The 20,625-nt window shown below is 39.3% G+C and overlaps 1 protein-coding gene across 2 annotated transcripts in view; it reads left to right on the plus strand.

The window, feature by feature from the left end:
• The window catches only part of LOC135223047 (polyadenylate-binding protein-interacting protein 1-like), a 122,419-nt gene that overhangs the window by 64,953 nt on the left and 36,841 nt on the right, over positions 1 to 20,625 (plus strand). For both annotated transcript variants that reach the window (XM_064261558.1, XM_064261563.1), the window contains exons 4-6: positions 4,064 to 4,160; positions 17,095 to 17,207; positions 17,346 to 17,562. In XM_064261558.1, coding sequence (XP_064117628.1) covers positions 4,064 to 4,160; positions 17,095 to 17,207; positions 17,346 to 17,562 — 427 coding nt within the window. The remainder of the gene's footprint in view (positions 1 to 4,063; positions 4,161 to 17,094; positions 17,208 to 17,345; positions 17,563 to 20,625) is intronic.

The raw sequence follows: 20,625 nt of genomic DNA on the forward strand, positions 1-20,625 counted from the left end.
GGTATTCTTCAGTCTGACACCCTTGCATTTCTGCTTGTCCGACTTCTCACAGTGTATGTTTGACTTGCGACTCAGCTGATTCAACTCACGACTCGGCTGATCCGACTCTTAGTCTATTTTCATTTCCAGACTCTGCTGATTCAACTTGAAGTCGATGTTTGACTTGCTACTCACCTGGTCCGACTCAGTTGATTTTAATTCGAGGCCTGACTGATTTGATTCACAGTCGATGTTTGACTCACGACTCAGCTGATCCACCTATGTTGATTTTTGACTCACGACTCGGCACGACTCAGCTGATTCGACTGAAGGGAGTTCAGTGGGAGTTTTTTCCCCCTTGGTCTAACTGGTTATCAGTAGTCATAGAATTAAAGAAAGGTTACTTATTTTACTTAATTAGTATTAATACTGAACGCCCTGTGCTAGCGCCTAGACGTTGGAAGCATCGTAAGCGACCTTTTACTTCCAATAGCCAGTCCTCTCCCAGGCATTTGCAGCCAGTGTGTCGATTCGCTCGCCATCACATGCACCTACAGGTGGAGATACCGACTTGTTGATTGCAGAAGAAGTGGAATAGAACTCTGCTCCTGCGTTGGTATATATGAGCCCTCTCAATACTTTTATCCTAGACACTCATGAGAATAGTACTGATTCTCATGATGAGCATCAGGTATTAGCGCCTAACCGCTTGAATCTTTCTTATATTGGGCGTATTATGTCGAGCACCAGTTCCCTGTCCAGGCGCTATGCATCTGCGCCATCTGAGGTGTCCACTTCCTATCTTCACCTTGTTCTGTGTTTTCCATGCCTCACCTGGCACCAGCTGTTGGTAGTCTTGCACTTCCTATTGGATGCCCGACAACTCAGTCTTCTTGTTCATCTTTGTGGACATTAGATGATCTTTCGTTAGCCACCACTTGAACAGGACATCCCGAGAGTCAAGGAAGAAAATTTCGATCACGAAGACAGATGCTAACGAGAAGGAGCAAGTTATCGCCTTTTTTTTGGCGCAGTCAACGCTACTCTATTCTCTCTCGCATTCCCGCTATCGAACCAGTTGTAGGAAGAGAATGCTCCAATTGGTGGGTGAAAACCTCTGCTCTCCTTTCAGGAAGCGTATTTTTCGCTTAGGCAAATATGTTCTCCTAAGTCTTTGGACTGCTATCATCACCGCAAGTTGATGATTGCATGCATTATCACCTGCTCTTGCTAGTTCAGAGAAGAGCGGAGAAGAACAGTCATCCTGAATAAGAGGAAGTCTATGGATTACTCTCCCCAGAGTTTGGATACAAGAGCCTATGTTCTTGGTTCGATCTTAGGATCTTTCCAGTCCGTGAACAACCAGTACGGTATGAACTAGTCATCATCGGTGTCTTGTTATTGCTGTAGAAGCTTTCCTTTGGGATAGCTTCACCTTCACTCTCTTCCAGTTCTTTTTATTCTTTTTCTCTTCAAAGTGAAGAAGAATAAACTGACGCTTGGTCGACAGGAGCCTACGAATATTTACTTTTATATTCTCGCGACATGCGTCTGTTATCAGTTGTACAGTGCAAATAATAGGCACATGCCTGTAAGTTAATTCTTCTGGTGTATGAACGAGATGAATGTAGTACCTTCTCTTAATTTCCTGAAACTCAGGAGATCCTTCTGGGCCTCCCAAGAGTTGCCAATTTTGATTTTGGTGATGTTTTGGCAACAACACAGAATTGGAATTATCACTGAACAAGGGTGCTTCTTTCCCTCTTGTTGTAGTTATTGTGCAGTTGCTTTAGGGTATCTGTCGTGCACTCATGGCTCTCAAGATGAATGCATTCCAAGGTGGAATGTGCTACCAGGCAACTCAACCTGCGGAGTCACGTGAGGAGCAGTGACTGCCGTCTCACCGAGTGTTTCTGTATTTGTTATTCAGATCTCTGCCCGGCCATGACAGACTTAGGTCTCTGGTTGGCTTTGGATTCTTGCTTATGGTTCCTATTTTGTACTCCACATTTGTCATTGTGAGTATCGTCGGACAGAGATAGGTCTCTTTAGAATCATCTATATTATCATCTTTGTATTTACCCCATGGTACAACAGAGGTCCTAAGTCTGCTTTGTTGCAATTGATCCGTAGGCCACTGTGATGATTCAGAATGATTTCTTGGACAAACACATTGGTTTTTTGTCTTCCATATACTTTTTCTGATTCGTAAAGTGTTCAATTATTAGTTGTTCATGCCGAATTGGAGTGACGTTGGAAGACAGCCTGAAAGCCCTACTTCCAGTGTGAAGAGAGGAGTTCCTCCCAGAACATCTCTCTTCCTCTGTCTAAACGTGTTGTCTTCTAGTTTATATGGACTTCATGTTTAAAACACACTCATTGTTGTTGGGTTTTTGGTCTACTTTGAAGCAAAGCTAAGGATGTAGGAACAACCTCTACTTCCTTAGTTTTTAGGAGTTATTTGCTCTTTATGCCCATTCTGCCATCGAACTACTGGAAGCATGAGCGATCTTCACTTATATGTTTTATATAGGTTTATAATGTGTCAAATTTTTCCACCACCTTGTGACCATTTTAGTAACTGGCATGGCATTTTGGAAGGAAGCGTAGGATGTTCTTTTATTACAGGCAGTCCCCGTTTATTGGCAGGGGTTCTGTTCTTGGGGGTGTGCCGATAAGCGAAAACCGCCATTAACTGAAATTTGGCAATTTATGGCACCATAGTGGAGCTTATGGTGCCGATAACCAGTTATTGGCACTGTAAGCGCCCGTATGGTGCGTCACGAGAACCCTTACTGCGCCGATAACTGGTACTTGGTCCGTTCTGGCCCCATAAATCGCCGATTTTATTGCACTAGACAAGCGCCATAAAACCAGACCGCCGATAACCGAGTCCGACAATAACCGGGGACTGCCATTATCTCTTCACTTTTCAGTAAGGTGCTGAGTTTGGAGAGCCAGGGGGTACAGTGTACTTGGAGCACCCACCACTCAGTGGATGGGTCGTGACTTTATTTCAGTGTAGGTGTCAGTGTTTTCTGGTTGTTTTATTTTGGTGCTGCACCCAGGGCAAGGGTGGGCACCTATCATACTTTGCTAGCCATAGGAGCATTCTCCTCGCTGCAAAGTTTCCCCTAAGTAGGAGGCGACCCTTGGCTCTACCGCCACGCCACTACAAGTTAAGATGAGCGCCAACCAGAGGCAGTGTTCTTCTACATAGCTCTCTTTAACTGATTGGAATGACAGGCAATGTTTTTTCATCTATGCTAGCAACTTTTCTATTTCAAATTCGTTATATGATGTAATGCTTTGGAGTATAATATGTCCATGATCCCACCTCCTTTCAGTGAAAGGAAAAATTATATTTTTATAATAAATAAGGTTTTGTATATACTACCCAGTAATTATATGATCGGAGTCCACCCGCCTCCCCTCTGATGGACATAATGCATGAAACAGAATGAAGTGCTTTGCTAAGTTGTTCCTAGTATTGCCGTTGGGGGACGGCACTGTATACCTAGTACCTACACACTGAGCAACCGAAGCGCTACCTGTGAAATTTGAATTAGGCTGCTATCCATGGAAACTAATAGCTATATAATTACTGGGTAAGTATATACAAAACCTTATTTCCATATAAAGATATCATCTTACTGGATAAACATTCAGTATTTGCTAGATGCATGAAGAGACCAAGCACTCATTCACAGTTACTTACTGCACTACTTGCTGCATCATACTTTCGTGTTTCGTTTGCCTCTTCCTACCTAGCAATCCAACTTCTGGTAATTACTCTGCATAGAAACTCTAAATTCATTTAGTAACAAATGTATCTTTTCCCATTGTTTAGGCTTGGGACTGGCTAAAGGGCCATTAATTTTTATTCACATTAAGTATTACATTGTATCACTCCATTCATTTGTGTTGTGTGAATGCCAAGACTGGCCCATTTCCATATAGTAAACTGAAGATGGTTTTATAATCCATTATCTTAATTCTGATGTTTTGATATATATATGTAAGTAACAAGAACTGTGACATTTTTTCTATTTTTTTTTCTTTATTTTATTTTATTTTTTTGCAGGTTTGAACAGGTTGCCCGTCAATTGACGACAATATTTAGTTGGCAGGTTCAAGATGCCTTTTTAATGAAGGAGCTTATAACTGTCATATTTGAGCAGGTAAGATTTTGATTTATGTGATTGAATTAATTTTTGTGAACTGCAGTATTGTATTTTTACTCCTTTTCCAATGCTCTATCTTTGTCTTCACCATGAATAAAATTGAATTGAAATGAGCTTCTTTATGCATATGTACATTAGTGTATAAAAAGTAATGTATATACATTGGAACCTCTACATACAAAAGTCCCTAAGTACGAAAAATTCAGGTCACGAAAGCAAATCCGAAGATTTTTTGGTTGTGTACAAAAATAATTCAGGTTGCGAAAGGGCCGCCAAGAACAATTTTAAAACTGGCGCGCCGCCAACTCAGCAGGCAGTACATCTCTCCTTGAAGTCAAGTACACTACTAACTGTGTCTTGGGGTGCCCATTTTATCTGAACCAGTCTAAAAGTTGCTGTTAGTGAATTTAGGGGCTATAGAAGCAATATTGTTACCATGAGTAAATCCGTCAACCACCCAAAACCTGTTATTACCACTCATGAGTATATCAGTTCATTAAGGGTTAAAGGAACCTTCTAGCATGAGTAACAGGCACCATACTGCAAGATCGTTCCAACCTGGATTTATATGCTCTTCCACTGCTCGAAACGGTCAAGGAACGGGAGGACTTTTTCAAACTTGTCAGAACGTTATGATGTTTCTCGTAGCCCTGTTTCTGAATTCTGTTTTATGGTTACCGGATTGCTACGATTGATTGGTGGAGACTCAGAATTCTACCTCTCTTTTTTTTTTTTTTTTTTTTTTTTTTTTTTTTTTTTTTTTTTTTTTTTTTTTTTTTTTTTTTTTTTTTTTTTGATCAACCTCACTTCTAGAGACACCATCAAGGGTGGTATGCTCTTCAGCAGACAGGCCTTTGAGCTGTCCAGTTGTTTATCAGGAAGGGGGGTTGGTGTTTCAGAGGTGCTACAAGAGACATGTGAGAATTGCAAATGGGGTATTGAGTTATGACTGACTCAGTAATATGTTTTTATTTACCCTGGGAATTTTTACTTGAGAACGAGGACCCTTCCATGACCTAGATCCTTTCTCACTCTCAAGAAGTTAATGGAAGAGAAGACTGTCTTGACAGCTGGGGTCAGTGCGCTGGGCTCCCAGGAGCTCCCACCAGCCCAAACTTTGACTTCGCCTTGCCTCCATCTCGCCTGGCGCCAGCTCTACCCCAAGCTCGTAGGAGCGCCCACCAGTGCCTGACCGATTAGTTGTCTGGCAGCCAACTCAGATGGCCCTGCCTACAGCCTGGCACCAGCTTCTGGCACCATCTCTTCCCTCATCCTTGGCTGTAGGGAAGTGAAGAAGTTTGCTATTCTGTTGGAGTTTTCTGATAATACCCAAGTAAGATTGAAAGCACGGGAACATTCATAACCTTAAGTGTCCTGGCAAGGTTCCCTTTTGCCCTCCGTCCAAGAACATATGGTCCTTTCTTTTGATTGGACTTGTTTTCTGAGACCACTCTTAAATTTAGGAGAGCCCTCGGTCTACTTTTCAGTGAAAGCTAAATACATCAGAACAACTTCTACCTCATTAGCTTTCATGTATGCACTGTAATGCCCCTGATGTCCAGTCCACAATCAACCTTTTCTGAGACTCAGATTTAGAAAGCATTTTTCCCATTTTAATGAAAGCTAAGAATGTCAGAACAGCTTCTATTTCATTAGCTTTCAAGCACAGTATGCCCCTGATGTCCATTCTACAATCTATCTCTATTCTCACTTTTTCGAAGGAAGTTAAAAACAGTTTTAGATTCTTTCAGTATCTTGTGATAATTTTTAGTAACTGAGATGGCATTGTGGAAGGAAGCATTGAATTTTTTCCTACTATCTATTCACATAGTAAGGTTCCGAGAGTTATGAGAGCCAGGGGTTACAATGTATCTTGAGCACCCGTCACTATCAGTGGATGGGTTTTGGTCTTTTATTTCAGTGCAGGTGACAGTCCGATCTGGTTGTGTTTATTTTGGTACTGCTCCTCCTAGGGCAAGGCACTTTTGGATGCTTTGCTAGCCATCAGGTTAATCCTTCACTGCAAAGTTCCCATAATACTTTGCTAGCCATCGGACAGCTCCTTCGCTGCAAAGTTCCCACTTAAGTAGAGACAGTTTGCTACTGCAGGCTCTCTTAACTAACAAGGGAATACAAGCATTGTATTTAATGCTAGCAACTTTCTTTTTCAAATTCATTATATGACTTAATGTTTTGTTGTAGAATATGTCCATGTATCCCACCTCCTGTCAGTGTAGGAGTCAGCTATGTAATTACTTGCCAAGTTACTTATGTAAAGATGACAATTTTATAATAGAATAGTTTTACATATATACTTACCAAGTACGTAATTACATGATCAGAGCCCTTCCTCCTCCCCTCTGATGAACGTATGGCATAGACAGAATGAGGTTTGCTAAGTACTAGTTCTTGGTCCTGTTGGTCAGCGGGACCAGTCACCTGCATTAAACTGCAGTGTTACTTGCTAATTCTTGAATTCAAGCTGCTGTGCAAGAGGAAACTATACCTATGTAATTACTTGGTAAGTATGTACATATATATAAAACTTGAATCATACAAATGTAATTTTTATTTTTAAACTTAAATTTTTTTATTCTCATTTCTCAAGAGCATGTTTTAGAAGTTATGTAATTTTAAGTAAAGTTGAAGGTAAATTGGTAAATGTATATTCTCTACGTAAACTATATACCTACATTTTTGTTGCAAGTGCCAAAGAGTGATAAATTTCAAAGGTTAGATCTATTTTCTTATTTACACTTCTTGAGAGATAAAAGTATTTTCTTAATTACACTCTTGAGAGATAAAAGAAACAAGTGGGAATACCATTTATAATAGGTTTTTTCCTCATTGAAAGGAATGTTTTTTCATATACGAAACAAACCTTCGGTCTTAACATTAGGATAATACTAGCGCCAAGCTGGAAACCGGTAGAATTAAAAATAAACTTGAGATCCAGGGACTATTGGCATCTGTACCAGGTCACAGGGTATGTAGTACCCAGAATGCCCTTGGCTTCCCGTGACCTGACAGTTACTTTCCTACCGCCTTTAAGATAGGACATGATTACTTTCTATCTGTTTTAAAGCCGGTTTTTCGTTTGGCCGAGTTTTTTTTCCCCTTTTTATTTTTTCTTTCTCTGGGTGTTCTCAGTGTGGGTGTGATCTGATAGGTGTGTGTACGTTGTGAGATGGCGAATTTTGCTTCACCAACGGATATTTCTTTGGATTCTCAGAAGAGACAAAGGAAATCCCTTGGAGTGAGTAGTTTTCTTTGTTCAAGATTTTTAACTTCAGTGTTTACAGCTCCACATCCAGTGTGTAGTAGGTGCAGAGAAAACGTATGTGCTATTACTAATCCTTGTTCAGTTTGTTGTGGTTGGTTGGTGGAACAGTGGATGAAGTTTCATGGGAAGGGCCAGTACAAAAGAAAGGAGACAACACCATCTTTGGATGAACAAGCGTTGTTGGCTTCTTTTGTATCGGCAATAAACCAGACTGCTCCATATGTTTTGTCACCATACTCCTTCAGTTTCTTCTAGCGATTTGTTATTGGAAATGCCAGGAGGGCTTTTGGGTAATTTTATGCATAATTACGCTCAGTCATTCCCGGCAGGGAGAGGGGGAGCATCGCCATCTTTGTTCTAGGTGTCAGCTCCCGATGCACAGAAAATGGAAGGAACGTGGTTGGCGTTAGGCCTACCGGGCGTTCCAACGGGAGAATGGAGAAAATCAGGAGTTTCTGGCTTCGTATGCAGAGGTGATTGATTTGATTTGTCAATTCAATAACCTTTCAGGAGCACAGACACACCTGCCAGTATGCTTCTGGCGGGGATTGACATGGTGTTTGGATTGATAAAGGATACGAAGGTGTCGTATGAATTATCTTGCCCAAGTCATGCGGAGTCAGTTTTACAACACGTAAATGCACGGATTGCTGGAAGGGATAATTCCTTAAGATTGAATAGATCGTTTAAGTTTATTTCCCTCAGAATGATGAAACATAGGAAATATTATATGACACCAATGGTTCCTTTGCTATCTAGACAAATTAACCCAGATGTGGTAAGGTTAAGACCTGGATTAACCTTGGATCAAGTTAAGATGGAATGCCCTTCGATGACTTGTCAGGAGGCTGCTACTTTGGAAGCAACAGCTTCTTCTGTCTTTCAGACTGTTTCTTGGTTAGACCTTTGGTCAACAGCAGTGGCAAAAATTGCATCCTCAGAAGTAATGAGAAAAGTAGTGGATGAGTCAATGTTTATCAGATTGCTACAATCAGGTTCCAAAGCAATTGCGTACTTGACAAATTTAAGTGACAGTGTTTGGGCAAATATCCTGTTGATGAGGAGAGATGCAGCATTGGCTAGATTAAGCCACACTGTTGATTTGGATTCCCTGTTAGGAATGAGGAATGGGGATATTCTAGAGTCTCAATTGCTATTGCCATAGGGCATACTGGAAGAGGCTATAGATAGAAGAAGGATGGACACTAACGACAGATTAGTACAGCAGGCAGTTAGGAAAACATCTGGAAGTCAAGCTAATCCTATTAAGGTAAGGCATCAGTAAATACGTACCTCGTAAGAAGCCAGTGAGACTGACATCTCTAATAGAGCAACAAGACCCTCTTCCCCAAAGAAGTTAGCTCATCGGCCCTTTCACAACAGAAAAACAGAGGAAGGGGTATTAGGGGAAGAGGGAGAGGTTCAAGACAATAGGATGGGCACCTCTCATCACTCAGCCACACCAGTGGGGGATTGCCTGCCGAATCACTGGAAGGTGTGGCAGGAATTTGGAGCAGAGCAGTTGGTGGTGGATGTTCTCAGAAGTCGGTTATTTGATTCCGATTGAAGTAACCCCACCCCTGACAGAACCACCATTACCGCATCTCGCTTATGCTCAGGAACCTCAGAAGGCTTTTATTCTGCAAGTGGAAGTGAAGAAAATGATGGAAAAAAAGGGACTGTGGAACAAGTATCGATTCCATCAAAGGGGTTTTACAGCCGCATTTTCCTTGTCCCCAAAGCCAACTGGGATTGGAGGACAGTAATGATTGATCTGTCAACATTGAATCTGTTTATAAGAAAAACCAGATTCAGGATGAAGACCCCAAAGACAGTTCTACAAGTGGTCAGGGTCAAGGACTTTATGCTGACAATAGACTTGAAGGACGCATACTTTCAGATCCCAGTCCATCAGTCTTCCAGGAAATTTCTCTGCTTCAGTCTTGCAGAGAAAGTTTTCCAATTCAGAGTTCCTGTGCTTTGGGTTGACAACGTCTCCGCAAGTATTTACAAAAGTATTCACTCTCGTGTCGACATGGGCGCATGCTCATGGGATCAGGCTAATAAGATACCTAGACGACTGGCTGGTAATAGCAAAGTCCAGAGAAAAATTACTTTAGGACAGGGTGACCCTTCTGCAGCTTTGTCACAGTCTAGGCATTGTGATAAATCAGGAGAAGTCGAAGTTGAATCCAAGTCAATGGCTGGTGTATCTGGGTATGATTATAGACACAGTAAAAGCCAAAGTGTTCCCATCAGACCAGAGGGTAGAGAAATGCAAACAAGTGGTGAATGCCTTTCTGGAAAAACAAACACAGCTAGCAAGACAGTGGCAAGTAGTACTGGGAATTTTAACTTTCTTGGAGAAGCTGGTACCACAAGGGAGGCTACACCTTTGATCTCTGCAATGGAGGATGAAGGAGTTTTGGTCGCCAATGGTAGATCACCCATACGAGCAAATTCCCTTGTCGACATAGGTGAGGAAAGACCTACTGTGGTTGGTGCAGGACAACAATCTGACAGTGGGAGTTTCCCTTCAGCAACCCTCTCCGGCCCTCTTGCTTTTCTCAGATGCATCACTTGAAGGTTGGGGAGCCCACATGGAGGAACTGATGATTTCAGCAAAATGGGGTTGCGCGGACAGAGAACTCCATATATACGTGTTGGAGTTAAAAGCAGTGTTTCTGGCACTTTAGGAATTCCGGGAAAGGGTAAAGGGGCAATCAGTGGTATTGACGTCAGACAACACCACAGTAGTAGCTTACGTAAACAAGCAAGGAGGCCTCATATCTCGGCAGTTGCAAATGATGACAGTTCAACTTCATCAGTGGGCTGTAGAGAACTTAGTAGACATCAGGGCCAGATACATTCCAGGAAAAAGAAACATAGTGGCCGACAAGTTGAGACGGAGGGATCAGATCCTGGGAACTGAGTGGTCCTTGCATCAACAGGTAGCGGACAGAATGCTCATATTGTGGGAAAGGCCGATCATAGACCTAATCTCAACCAGGTACAACAAAAAGTTGGAAGTGTATTGTTCAGTAGTCCCAGACGTAGAGGCAGTAGCAGAAGATGCGCTACAACACCCATGGGACAATCTGGACGTTTACACATTTCCTCCATTTTGTCTTATCCGTCAGGTTCTGAACAGCTAATGCGGTCTCAGAACCTCAAAATGATTCTGGTAGTGCCTTTATGGCCGAAGGCAGATTGGTTTCCAGATATGTTGGAACTCGTAATATATGTGCCGAGAGAGTTACCTCCGTGGAACAACCTACTATGTCAGCCGCACGTGGAGAGGTATCACCAGTCAGCGAAGTCCCTATCAATTCACGGATGGTGACTGTCAAGTATCTCCTGCAAGCAAGAGGCTTTTCTCAGAAAGCAGCAACACTGATGGCAGGAAATATCTGAAGGTCATATGCAGCGGTCCACCAAGGAAAATGGTCAGCATACTGTGATTGGTGTTGTAGAGGGAACTTGTCTCCATTCGGAACCACTATTCAGCAGTTAGCAGATTTTCTGATATATCTCAGGACAGAAAGGCATATGTCTGTATCTGCTGTAAAGGGGTACAGGGCTATCATAGTTGCCTACACTACTCATTGTCGCCAGGTTATGTGGTTATTTAAAATCCTCCGGCTTCATATTCTTGAATTTTCTTGTGTATTTTCTTTCTTTCTGGGAATTTCTTCTTTCTGGCACTCAATCTTCTTCTTTCTTTATCTTGAAGTTCTAGGTTTCGTTGAAGAGCAGACGATATGCCAAATTCTTGGAAGAGTGTTGCGTTTCTGTATCCAAAGTTATGGTCAAGCACAGTTGTTTGTGCTACAAACTTTACTCTTTGTGTTACAGCAAACTTAGTCTTGTGTGCTCTGTTCCAAATTTTTGAATGAAAACTTTCATTCGCGTTTTGTGTAAGACCGCGAACACAGCGTTCAAGCAATTCTTTCTCAGACAGTGCTTCATACACAGCCTTTATTTTCCTTTCACTCTCAGCATCTAAATTGATAACTGTTGAAGATCTCTTGAACTCTATTTTCTGTCTTTCTTTACCCATTGCTATGCTGCGCTGAAAATAGCACCAAGAATCTTCCCCTTTTGGACAAAGTCCATGACGTTGATTTTCTTTGGAACTGAATATATGGTTGAATGATGCCATTATATCCTTCTTCATATCAATCCATGATTTACTAATATTACGGTGGATTGCCCTGCCATATTAATTAGTCATTATGCTAATGTTTGTATCCAACAATTTATTCTTTCAACTTAGAGCATTAAATTTTCTTCTTTTTCCAGTTCTTGTTACTCTCTCTTCTTTTTCATCTTCTCTTAGTCTCTTCATTCTGTTAGTCATTCTTTTCTTTACATGGTTGATGCATTCTACTTTCGCCACTTTTAAATTTTCATACGGTCCATTTCCACCGTTCATTGCTAAAACACTATTATAAGCGCTGGAATCTCCGTCTCCAACAAAGGTGGCGTAGCGGAATCCCAAATCTTGCGACCTTGAAAACATCCTTATGGCGCCTTCTGTTTCCATCCCTCCTGATGTACCTTCATAGTTTATATTACAATCTTCATCATGAAGGGTTCTCCACATGTTGAAATCTTCTTCTGTTATTTTCATTTCTTTTAGTTCAGTCGTTTTAGCGGCACATGCTTTGCAAACTTTGTTCATCACTTCAAAGTCTATCACATATCCTGTGCACACTTCTGTTATGACTCCCATACCTACATTAGAAACATGGCCTCTTTTCATCCATGTCCCATCGTAGGATACGTCAATATTGAGTATTCCATTTTCATCAGGCACAATTCCCATATATTTCCTGTAGTATGTTCTTATATTTTCAAAGATTTTCCCTTGTTTCATATGCAAATATGTATCCATTTTATCGTAAAGATATCTAAGATGGCGTAAATACTTGCTATTTCCCATTGGTTTTATACCAAGTGTTCCTTGTAATCTCTTCAGTCCCGCGAATCCATAATCTTCCAACAAAGAATGATAGATTACTGCCACATTGGTTTTGTAAATTGGTGCCTTCCTTCCTTCTGTAGAAATTGGTGGGCATTTTGCGGGTTCTTTTTTACTAGTGTATCAAATCCATCCCTTGCCAAATGGATCCTCGGAATTACTTTGCATCCACAGTTCGGTATTTGTGATTCAAGTAATTTTTCAAGTCTTGCTTCACTTATTATTATCATTTTATGTTCACTATTGTTGATAATATCAGCTTCCGATCTACTGCTTTCTTCTTCTAAAATATCATTGCCCTTTAGCAGTGATGAACGAATAAAGAGACGATTAGGGGTGGATGTGGTTGGTCTCTGGTCAGCAGAGATCATACTGTGCGCCATTTGTTGCGCGGCCTCTCTCTCTCCCGTCGTCGCTTCATTCCCCTCTATGGCACTAGTTTCTTGAATTCTCTGTTCTACTTCTTCGATGGGCATATCCAATTAGCTTTTCCGCATTCTAGAGGCATGAAGTGAAGTCTTGGACCTTTTAGGCATGGTGAAAAACTAAAAACACTGTAGAAAACACAGAGTTCAGTCAAGGCTAGCGAGCGTGAAAAAATGCGACCTTATAACGTGCAAGTTTTATAGGCAACTGTTGGCCTGTGGCCACGTGCTGAGCCTCATGACTCATGATGCGTGCTTTGTCTTGTCTAGGAATAACTAAGAAGGTACCAATTGGGCTATTATTGACATTATATATTTCATTTCAAAGGAAGTTTTCGTAACATATATCACAAAAACTATACCAGACTAAATCATTTGCGCTACTGGTGTTTTGTGGGTATAAAGTTATTGTTACATTTCAGGCCATAACTAGAAAAGTAAGGCGAATTTCAGCATAATACTTTGTGGACACATTCTTGAATGCTCTACGAAGCCATAGAATTTTTTTCAGCAAATCGAATATGTTTCATATTTTTGGGGTTTTTTAGGCAGCCGATCCCCTTAACGCTGATTGGACGTATTAAACGTCGATATAAATTGTCTGTTGGGTACCGATTGGACGTATGGTACATAGATATAAAAAAGTTTTTTTTTAAATTCGTGGAAAAAGAGTTATAGGCCTACTAGGCAAAAACTTTTGAATCACGCGCCTTGGGGGATGCTGGGAGCTTATGGATCAAGGCGTTGTTTTGTTTACAATCGTTATCCAGGCGCACAAGCGCGAATTTCTTTCTTCTTGCACTAAAAAGTATCAGCGACACATTTCAGAAATTATTTCGTCACTTTGACATAATTTTTGCCTATTTTATATTAGCAGTTACATGGAGTATTATATATAAAAATGTGCACAATTTAATGTAGAATACAACAAAAAACAACTCATGGTTGTAGCTTTTATCAGATTTGAAATATTTTCATATAAATAACGATAAGTGTCAAAATTTCAACCTTCGGTCAACTTTGACTCTACCGAAATGGTCGACAAATGCAATTGTAAGCTAAAACTCTTATATTCTATTAATATTCAATCATTTACCTTCATTTTGCAACAAATTGGAAGTCTCTAGCACAACAATTCGATTTATGGTGAATATATGAAGTAAACTTTTTCCTTACATCCGCGCGGTAACTTCTGAAAAAATCATAAATTTTTTCGTCCGATTATCGTAATGTTTGCACCATTTTAAATTAGCCATTACATAAAGTTTTATATATGGAAATGTGCGCAATTTCATTTAGAATACAACTAAAAACAACCCATGGTTGTAGCTTTTATCAGTTTTGAAATATTTTCATATAAATAACGATGTGCCAAAATATCAACCTTCGGTCAACTTTAACTCGACCGAAATGGTAAAAAAACGCAATTGTAAGCTAAAACTCTTACATTTTAGTAATATTCAATCATTTACCTTCATTTTGCAACAAATTGGAAGTCCCTTGCACAATATTTCGATTTATGGTGAATTTATGAAGTAAACTTCTGATTGTCGTAATGTTTGCACCATTTTAAATTAGCCATTACATAAAGTTTTTATATGTAGAATACAACAAAAAACAACCTATGGTTGTAGCTTTTATCAGTTTTGAAATATTTTTATATAAGTAACGATAAATAGAAAAAATTCTTCCTTCGGTCAACTTCAACTCGACCGAAATGGTCGAAATCTGCAATTGTAAGCTACAACACTTTCAGTCTAATAATATTCAATAAATTATACCTTCATTTTGCAACAAACGGGAAGTCTCTAGCACAATATTTCGATTTATGGTGAATTTTTGAAAACGGCTTTTTTTTTTTACGTCTAAGTGTTACGAATTCATGCATCATTTTGTGGTAATATTTTCTCTCTGTTGCCTTGATTGTTTTACAATGTGTTATATACCAAAATGATCGCAATTTAGTGTACAATACAACGAAAAAAATTAACTCGTTAGCTTTAACCGTTTTGCTCACAGTGCGATTTGTATACAATTATATATGAAATTTTTTTTCACGCTGTCATATACATATATCCCAATATGATTGATGGTTGCATACTAAACTTCAGGCAATGATAAAAAAGGAGCCAAAAATGATCTCTTAATCTTGAAAACTAAGCGTGCTGTGATTTTTTTGAAAAAAAACAAATTTCTGCTTCGGCGCCCGCTCGCGAACGCCGCCGGCATACGGGAGACAATTTTTAACCCCTTCAGCACTGGGACGTACACATGTACGTCTTTTGCGGTACAGTAATAAAAGACCAGGACGTACGTGTGTACGTCTTTCATCCCTCCTCGAAAAGCAAAGCGTTTTCTTTAGCTTGGATGGTTTCCAGACACAGTATTGTGTACGAGAGAGGTGCTGAAGCTCCACCCACAATTCATTCTAACCAATGAGCGTCCGATGGACGTCGTGACGTCATTTTCATATGGGATATTAGGAGGGGTACTGGCCAACATATACCAGTGCGCCTCAGGCTATTATCTGAGAAGGATGATTACGATTTTGTCCGTAAACCATGTAGATTTGAATTCTAAATCTTTTTCCCTTTTGATTGCAGTTATGTTATGTTTTTTTTTTTTTCAGTATCATGTCAGATGATAGTGTTTCAGAGTCAGGGTCTGAGTACCTGCCAAATCTATCAGATGATGATTATAGTGATCATTTCTTAGAGGTTGACAGTGACAACGAGTGTTTCGAAGACATTGAACCTCTTGTCGATGAAGGCTGGCGGTTCATAACTGATCCTTCTTGTGACTTGCGCCCAGACCCAGCCCCCCCTGATTCACGGAGGGTGGCAATGGGATTCCTGCTTACACACCAGATTTCATCTGCTTACGTGATGCATTTTTTTCTCCTTTTTTGTGGTGATGTAATTGACAAATTGTGTGAATGGATCAGTGCTCGGGCAGAGTAGTACTTTCATTCAACAGGAAAGCGTAAGGTGAAAGGACTTCTATGGAGGCCTGTTACTCGTGATGAGATGTGTTTTTATAGCTTGCTGATGATAATGGGGCTGAATAAACTGCCCCATATGTATATACGTATTAGTCACGAGATGCTGTTGCTTTTATTATCATTATTATTATTATTATTATTACTATTATTACTGTTTTATTATTATTACCAGCTGCCTAAACATTCATTGATGTATACGCTGTTTCTGTATGAAACCTAGGAATAACTGTTTCAGTAAGAAAACTAGTACTGCTATTACCACTACTACTATTTTACTACTACTTTACTACTTTTCTGCTACTTTATTTCGATTACTTTACTACTATTTCTACTACTTTATAACAGTTCCTACTTCTGCAATAACTTTTTCCACTAAATATTCCTATTTTTTCCGATATTCTTACTATATTTTTTGTAATTTTTTGACAATGGGGTAAAAAATATTCATTGATATCCGTACACACAATGTTTTCACATAAGAATATGAAGGAAAAATATGAATAGCATAAAATTTAGTGGGAGCAAGTAATGATTGATACTCGCGGTCGACAGGGGGTCTCATGCGGTATGCAAGCATTGGCAGCAATGCAGCAGGCCAGTGGCGAAGGGGTTAAAGTACCGCTTCGGCTTTTAAAGGTTAACTGGGTTGGAAGAGTAACTGTCAGGTCACGGGATGCCAAGGGCATTCTGGGTACTACATACCCCGTGACCTGGTATAGATATCTGCCAATAGTCCCTGGATCTCACAAGTTTATTTTTAATTCTACCGGAAATATTTTGAATTCTACTGGTTTCCAGCTTAGCGCTAGTATTATCCTAATGTTAAGACTTCAGGTTTGTTAGTTATGAAAAATACAAATTGGTTAAAAATTTGTCATTTTGAAGTTTTTTCATGGATTTCTTGAATAGATAAAAGTGATGAGATATTTTTGCCCCATCCCACGTCTGGATGGTGGTTTTCCAATGCCAAGAAAAGAAAGAGGTTGCTGTCTTTCAAATTAAAATGATTTAGCAACTTGCACCAAACAGTGATCACTTTATTTTTACTAGTGTCTTGAGAGTGTGAAATAACAGTTTGAGAGTTGGATGTTATAATTATCTTTAATTTTTCTTACCGACTGTCTTCCTGTTTGGTTTAAGAACTCTCTCATGTCCTCATTGCACTGAAGCTTATATAATGTTCCATTTCTTGTACTATTAGTGTGGATTTTGTGTCTAACATGAGTTTTTTTTTACAGGGCGTTGGTGAAGTCAATTTCCGTTATAGTGGTGCAAGATTATGTCAGCATCTTGCTAAGCATGTAACACAGTCGTATAATGGGCCAACGTTTAAGAGTTTACTTCTTCAGAGGTAGAGTATGGTTTTTAAATGGTATTCTTATTTTGGATTTTCAAATATCTTAATTGTAATGTTGCTGTATGTATTTTATTTGCATCAGGTCTTGATATGTTGCAAACACATTTATTTTTTATTTTTTATTTTTTACAGGTGTCATGAAGAATTCAATGTTCGTGATGTATATCTACACTCTGAACCAACAAGAGTAACAGGTTTTACATTGTTCCTTGCTGAGCTTTTCACACAGCTAGTAACTCCCACTTCACAACCCTTAGAGATTCTCAGACAAGCACTTTGCCAACTTTTGAGATCCCTTCTTGCTCAGCCCACAGATGTCAATCTTAAATGTGTTGCACAGGTTTTAAAGGTAAGTAGCTAAATGTAGTGTAAGGGCAATTTGTTATGGAAACTTAGAAAAATGGATCTCAGAAGCAAGAATTTAGAAACATCTAATTTTATTGATTGTCTTTTTAAAAGTTGGGGTTTTAGATGATTTATATCTTGAACTCTGAAACAAATTGACTTGAGGAAATGTTGGTGCATGTTGCCTTATGGGGTGAAAAAAAAATTGTGGCTCTTTCTCATTGGCTGTTGTTCGACCGCTTGGAAGTGATCATCCTGAAACTATAGAACTGGGAGAGAATATTTTTATATTTATGGCCGTACACTTGGGTAACCCGAAAATGATGAAAAGTGAGTTATTTTTCACACTTAGGAGGAAGAATTAGTTTATTTTTCACACTTAAGAAAGAGAAGTAGTCTGTTGATTCCATAATGAGTTATGAAGTAAATTCTAATGTAATAGTAGTTGGGTAGTATTTTAGCTTTTGCTAAATGAGTAAGATACTTGACCACTGAATATTTTTATTGTTACAGAGCAATTAAGTGGACCCATTGAGTCACATTGCTAATTTTGGTGAGAAGGGGAAAAAAGAATATGGCCAGCATAAGGTTTTTTTTTTTACAGGAATTAATAGTTTTGGTCAAAATCTAAGAAATTTAATGAAGAAATAGCTTCGTAACAATGAAATAGAGTTGTGAAGTGAAAACGGATTGGAAATTTTCAAGGTAGTAGCATGTTTTACAGTGCTATAAGTGATGGTCCACCATCGTGAATCTTATTAATATTGTTGCTGCAGGAATCGTAATATACAGCTAATAGATCTTTGACTATTTTCTGCACACCCATTATGTAATGATAAGATAACCTTACACTGTGTGATTAGCTCCAGTCACGTCAACTTAAAACATCTTGCAAGAAGAAAGGACCCACTACCTGTACTCAGATGCTCAACTTGTATGGCATGGATGACTTGCATCATAATTTTATTACTTAATAGGTATGTCTAAGCTGGTAAAATAGAAATCATATTTTGTTTGTGAAGGAATGATGAGTTATTTGTGCTAGACAGAAGAGTGCTCAAGTGAATGTGACTGGTACTTACCCATCATTTCAAAAATGTGATCTTGCTAAAAAGCTTTGTAAACTTCCAAGAAGGAATTATCTGGAGCCCTGCTGAGAGCATTCACCAAAATGCTGTGAAATCGGGAAATGAATCTTGACACAAAGGTGACCTTGTATATTTCTGGCTAAGCATAAATTTTCAGTCTGCAGACAAAGAGCCTTCATACCTGTTCCTCCATGATTTCACTGGTACACTGGTGGAATTGTTGATGGCCATGATACCTACACATTAACCTGACAAAACAGTCGCAGATGCTTTGAGACCTAAGAAGACTGCACATATTTCTGGGTTTTTTTATGTGTCTATCCTCCTCTTATCATATGCCCTATGCTTGTGCATCTAATAAGTGATCATCTGAAAACTTCAGAAACTTGAGTTTGGACTGATGAATCAATGACACCCTTTGGCAGATTCACCAATGAAGGTGAAACATTTTCTCTTTGTTGATCAATCAGGATTCAACTGTGAGGAACCTGCTGCTCTAGCAACACCAGATGACCTATCAGCACCTGCCAAGACTTGGAAGACTTCAACTTTAGGGGTAGTGGAAAAAAAAACTTGCATAGTCTCTTGGAGGCAACAAACCTATTCCCCCAAATGCCTGACCTAGACTGTGGGCAGTTGTGATCTGCATATGCATACTTGGATATAATTTCTATTTGGAAGGGGCTGTGTCAGACTGCACCATGTTGCAGTCCTAACATCTGGTACATGTCCAGAACTATGTTGCCATGTTGTTTATTTATTCCCACTCTTGAAGAAGCCAGTACCAGCCTGTAGTCCAGATACCAGCAAAGGCTGAGGGCCAGATGAGACCAGGCAGCCATAGGTGCCAGAGTTCTGCCCAAGACTTGAAGGAATGTAGTACACAGACCAAAACAAAGGACCAAAAATTGTAATTTGTGGCCCCTACGCGTGAAATGCAGAAACTTCCTTCTAAGTTGGTGAATTGGGACGTGGAAGTACACTCCCCACAGGTCTATTGATGCTAGCCTGCCATCCAGGCCAGTGGAGTGAGTGTGAGCTGGACCTCTGCAATGGGTATTTGTTTTTGTGAGATCTCTTAAGTGGGTGTGACTAGAGTTGTTTACACAGAGTAAGGGTATTGTTTGATTAATTGACTCAAGAATAAATCATAGTTTTTACTTAGTGATGGAACCAGCTTAATCTAGATATTGTAATTATATAAAAATTGAGGTAGATAGAGTGAGTATTCCATGGCTTTTATGATTTTCATGTATAGCATTTTGACAAGAGGTGTGGTTTTTTATTATTAAAATTCATTCTTAGTTTGAATTGAATTATATAATTTGGATTGGGATTTTTAATGTCGTATGGACTAATTTTTCTATCTCTAGTGATTTACCACTTATTTTTAGGAACTGGATGGTTTTGAATAATGAAAAGGTTATGCACTTACACGATGGTTGCATTTAATAGTTACTGATTGCATAGTTATTGGTTGAATCACGAACAAATATTTTTGTGTAAGGTACAAAGTGATGCCTTAAGCCTATCTTATCTTTAGAATGCAAGGAGCTAACTGACCAAAAATATACTATGGTGATGTTCTTGCTCTTTCAAGTATAAGAGATGCCCATTAAGTAACCTTCATTTTGTTACACCCCTGGCCCTTTTAAGGGGGCCGGCCGGCTAATGCCATTCTTTAAGGACAGGACTTTGATATTCATATCACTTAATAAGGTGACTTGGGACATCTCCAAACCGCATATGATTTTTGCCTTTTTCAAATGCCATCTCCTCCCTTGATATTTAATATATCAAATGAGGAGTTTTTTTCCTAAAAGTCATTTTTTTGCTACATATGAATTTTTCATTATGGTAAAAAAATAAACCCTATAAAATTAGGAAAACAAAATTTATAAAAAAAGACGAAACAAAAATTGAAAAAAAGGGCTTCATTTGATTGTTCTATAACGTCTTTCTGAGTTATATACCAAATT

The sequence above is a fragment of the Macrobrachium nipponense genome, chromosome 20 (genome assembly GCF_015104395.2).
Source record: "Macrobrachium nipponense isolate FS-2020 chromosome 20, ASM1510439v2, whole genome shotgun sequence".
In the NCBI taxonomy this organism is placed as follows: Eukaryota; Metazoa; Arthropoda; class Malacostraca; order Decapoda; family Palaemonidae; genus Macrobrachium; species Macrobrachium nipponense.